The 3,974-nt window shown below is 49.7% G+C and overlaps 1 protein-coding gene across 1 annotated transcript in view; it reads left to right on the top strand.

The window, feature by feature from the left end:
* The first annotated feature begins 1,941 nt into the window (after positions 1-1,941).
* The window catches only part of Ddx56 (DEAD (Asp-Glu-Ala-Asp) box helicase 56), a 13,612-nt gene continuing 11,579 nt past the window's right edge, over positions 1,942-3,974 (top strand). The window contains 5 exon segments of the mRNA XM_013032933.1: positions 1,942-2,019; positions 2,121-2,282; positions 2,970-3,130; positions 3,290-3,460; positions 3,601-3,785. Coding sequence (XP_012888387.1) covers positions 1,960-2,019; positions 2,121-2,282; positions 2,970-3,130; positions 3,290-3,460; positions 3,601-3,785 — 739 coding nt within the window. The 5' untranslated portion in view covers positions 1,942-1,959.

Raw genomic sequence — 3,974 nt, 5'->3', positions numbered from 1 at the left:
CTTGCCTTGCATGCATGAGGCCCTGGGTTCGATTCCTCAGCACCACATAAGCAAAAAGAAAAAAGCTGGAAGTGGTGCTGTGGCTTAAGTGGTAGAGCGCTAGCCTTGAGCTGAAGAGCTGAGGGACAGCTCCCAGAGTTCAGGCCCCACGACTGGGCGCCCCCCCCAAAAAAAATTCTTACTCTAATTCTGGATGGTCATGTAACAGTCTAGTGAAACTTTTCAGGTACTGGGAAAATTTTTGTTATCTGTTTTTGTTTAGGTTAGAAATCAGGGAGTTAGACGTTCTTTGAATTACTTAGATGTGTAGACTTCTGATCTGAGACTGTTGGGGAGTATGTAACATGTCAGAAAAGGACACATTTCTGCTCTTTGACTACTAATAGAAATCTAGCGATGCCAAGATGGGACTGTAGCACTGCTGAGAGGAGAGACTACAGATAAGGGCTGAGCCTGGCATAGGCAGCTTTGTTCAGCATCTGTCCACATTGTAGTTGTTAGGTTCATCAGCAGGATTGCTCCTTTTGCTGATTTCTGATAGGAAGAGAAGAATGAATGAAGTATACATGCATGGAGAGAGGTGAGATTGCAATGACTGGAGAGTATGAACCAACAGTTAAAACACCGTGGCCTAAAAATTATTCTATGAAGTCTAAATAGTCTATGCCCCTAAAAGTCCTGGTGATTTCTCCTTCAATAATACCCTTGGATTAGATCCTGAAATCCTTGACCTCAAACTTTTTTATTTGGTGCCAGTCCTTGTGCTTGAACTCAGGGCCTGTGCTCTGTCTGAGCCTCTCAGTGCTCAAGGCTAGCACTTTACCACTTGAGCCAAAGCACCACTTCAGGCTTTTTGTTTATATGGTACTGCGGAATTGAACCCAGGGCTGCATGCGTGCTAGGCAAGCACCCTACCACCAAGCCACATTTCCGTCCCAACCTCCAACTCTTTGCCAAACATGTCTCTTACAAGGAAAAAAGAGAGTGGCAGGTTGTGGGACACCCACTCTGAATGTCCCCTGTTAACTCGGCCTAGTTCTCCCCTCACTGAAACGAAGTATCCATGTTGTACCTAGACTATCTGAGCTACTCAATTAAAACTCTGTGTGGGGCTGGGAAGGTGGCTCAGTGGTAGAGCGCTTGCCTTGCATGCCTGAGGCCCTGAGTTCGATTCCTCAGCACCACATAAGCAAAAAGAAAAAAGCCGGAAGTGGCGCTGTGGCTCAAGTGGTAGAGCGCTAGCCTTGAGCTGAAGAGCTGAGAGACAGCGCCCAGGCCCAGAGTTCAGGCCCCACGACCGGACCCCCCAAAAAAACAACAAAAAAAAACAAAAAAAACTCTCTGTGTGTGTGTGTGTGTGGGTTTGGGGGCTTGAACTCGGGTATGGGTGCTGCCTCTGAGCGTCTTTTGCTTAAAGGTAACACTCTACACCACTTGAGCTCCATCTGTGGCCTTCCGGCGGCGAATCACAGATAGGATCCTCATAGTCTGGCTTCCAGTTGTGCTGCTCAGATCTCAGCCTGGTGAGCGGCTAGGATTACAGGCGTGAGCCACCTGCGCGCGGCTCGTCTTCCACTTGGGGAAGGGGGTCTCAGACGCTGTCTGCTCTGCCTATAGCGGGAACTACCGCCAACGGAGTGGCTCCAGACAGGACTCCACTCTCGCACACACTTGGCCGGACTTCGCATGCACACAGACAAGCTGAGAAGTCCTGCCCATCAGGGGGCCCCCAGCCCGGCCAGACGCGCTCCAGCTCCCAGCTCCCGGCTCCCGCTCCCGCTCCCGCTCCCGGGCAGCACCGGGCCCTGCGGAGTCACCGCACGCCCCTCCGGAATCCCAGAGGCACTTCCGGGAAGAAGTACCGGTTCTCCGAAGCTGATTGGTTAGGATTTTGGCCCGCCTCCCACCTCTTGACGTTATTCCTCCTGCGCAAGCGTGCTGTCAGTGCTTTTCAACACCATGGCGGACCCAGAAGCCCTGGGCTTTGAGCACATGGGTCTGGATCCTCGGCTTCTGCAGGTATCGGGAAGGGTTGTGGGTTTCGGGTCCTATTCATTGGATCCCCACTGCGTTGTCGCCCTCCACGCCACCGAAACCTCCTTACTCCTCGTCTCTCACAGGCTGTCACGGATCTGGGCTGGTCGCGGCCTACGCTGATCCAGGAAAAGGCCATACCTTTGGCCCTGGAAGGGAAGGACCTTTTGGCCCGAGCCCGCACGGGCTCCGGGAAGACAGCTGCTTACGCGATCCCGATGCTACAGCAGCTGTTGCACAGGAAGGCGGTGGGTAGCGGGCAGGGTCGTAGGGAGGGAGAAGGCAAGCCCCATGGGAATGAAGATGTCGTGTGCCCAAGGGCTTCGGAGCCCCTTACCTATTCAGCCTCCCCCTCGAGAACCAGTTCCTGTTGTAGCATGCGCTCTGGACTGGAGCCTGGGTCTAATCCAGACAGACCCTTGGTATAATCTTGAACAAATCACTTAATATTTTTTCTTGTGTAAAAAGGGAGCAGATTCCTTTTGCATTGTGAAAGTCCAGCTTTAAATTACTTTTAAATTATGCTATTTCCATGTTGCAGCTCCACGGGTTACTTTTTTTATTTTTTATTTTGCTAATCCTGGGGCTTTAGCTCAGGGCTTGGCACTATCCCTGAGCTGCTTTTGTTCAAGGCTAGCACACTCCCCGTTGACCCACACAGCACTGTTTCTGGCCTTTTCTGTTTATGTGGTATGAGGAATCAGACCCAGGGCTTCATGCATGCTAGGCATTCTATTGCTAAGTCATATTCCCAGCAAGTAATTTTGAATGTCAGTGCCTGGGGAAAGCCCTGAATTATGTTTTGATGTGGAGGGAATGGTCGATGGTAACACAGCTAGCTGGTTGTATTTCATTCTATGGGTCAAATTGGAAGAGATAGGGAAAAGCATCAGTGATATGCGCTTCTAGCTGAAGTTTAACTTATGGTCTTACAGACAGGTCCTGTTGTAGAACAGGCTGTGAGAGGCCTTGTTCTTGTTCCTACCAAGGAGCTGGCACGGCAAGCCCAGTCCATGATTCAACAGCTGGCTGCCTACTGTGCTCGGGATGTGCGGGTGGCCAATGTCTCAGCTGCGGAAGACTCAGCTTCTCAGAGGTGGGTGAAAGCAATAGGGAACAAAGCTACACACACAGGAGAGACAGAGAGAGAGAGAGAGAGAGAGAGTGTGTGTGTGTAGCAAGAGAATGGGCTGGTCCAAGGAAAGATTTCAGGATTTATATTTTTTTCCTGAAAGTTACATTTTGTCACTTGCAGAGCTGTGCTAATGGAGAAGCCAGATGTTGTGGTGGGAACTCCATCCCGCATATTAAGCCATTTGCAGCAGAACACCTTGAAACTGAGAGACTCCTTGGAGCTGCTGGTAGTGGATGAGGCTGATCTTCTCTTTTCCTTTGGCTTTGAGGAAGAGCTCAAGAGTATTCTCTGGTAAGGAACAAGGGGTATAGTAGTTCCTAGTGGATACATCTACAGGTAGCTACTTGGGATTGGAGAGGAATGGGTAGGAGTTCACCTTCAACAATTAGAGGCTCTGATTGCTGGAACCTGATAAGACTGTTTTCTTTTAGTCACTTACCCCGGATTTATCAGGCTTTCCTCATGTCAGCTACTTTTAATGAGGATGTACAAGCACTGAAGGAGCTGGTTCTACACAACCCGGTAAGAGGCGCTGAGGGAGAGTCTGGAGCTATAATAGGCATGGGGATTGTCAGAGGACTTTGTCCTTCTCAGAGGAAGCCTGTTGTCATTGGATGTGTCATTTCTGGTTCTAAGACATTTAAAGCCAATAATCATTTCTTTTTTTTTTTTAATTTTATTTTATTTGTGAACATGCTGTACAGAGGAGTTACAATTACATGGGCAGGATAATGCGTACATTTCTTACCAAGCATTGCAGCCTCCTCCTTTGTTTACCCTTCACATCCCTTCCCAGCCTCTCCCC

Source organism: Dipodomys ordii, unplaced genomic scaffold (genome assembly GCF_000151885.1).
Source record: "Dipodomys ordii isolate 6190 unplaced genomic scaffold, Dord_2.0 Scaffold160, whole genome shotgun sequence".
Classification (NCBI taxonomy): domain Eukaryota; kingdom Metazoa; phylum Chordata; class Mammalia; order Rodentia; family Heteromyidae; genus Dipodomys; species Dipodomys ordii.
This window is presented reverse-complemented; position numbering and strand designations above follow the sequence as displayed.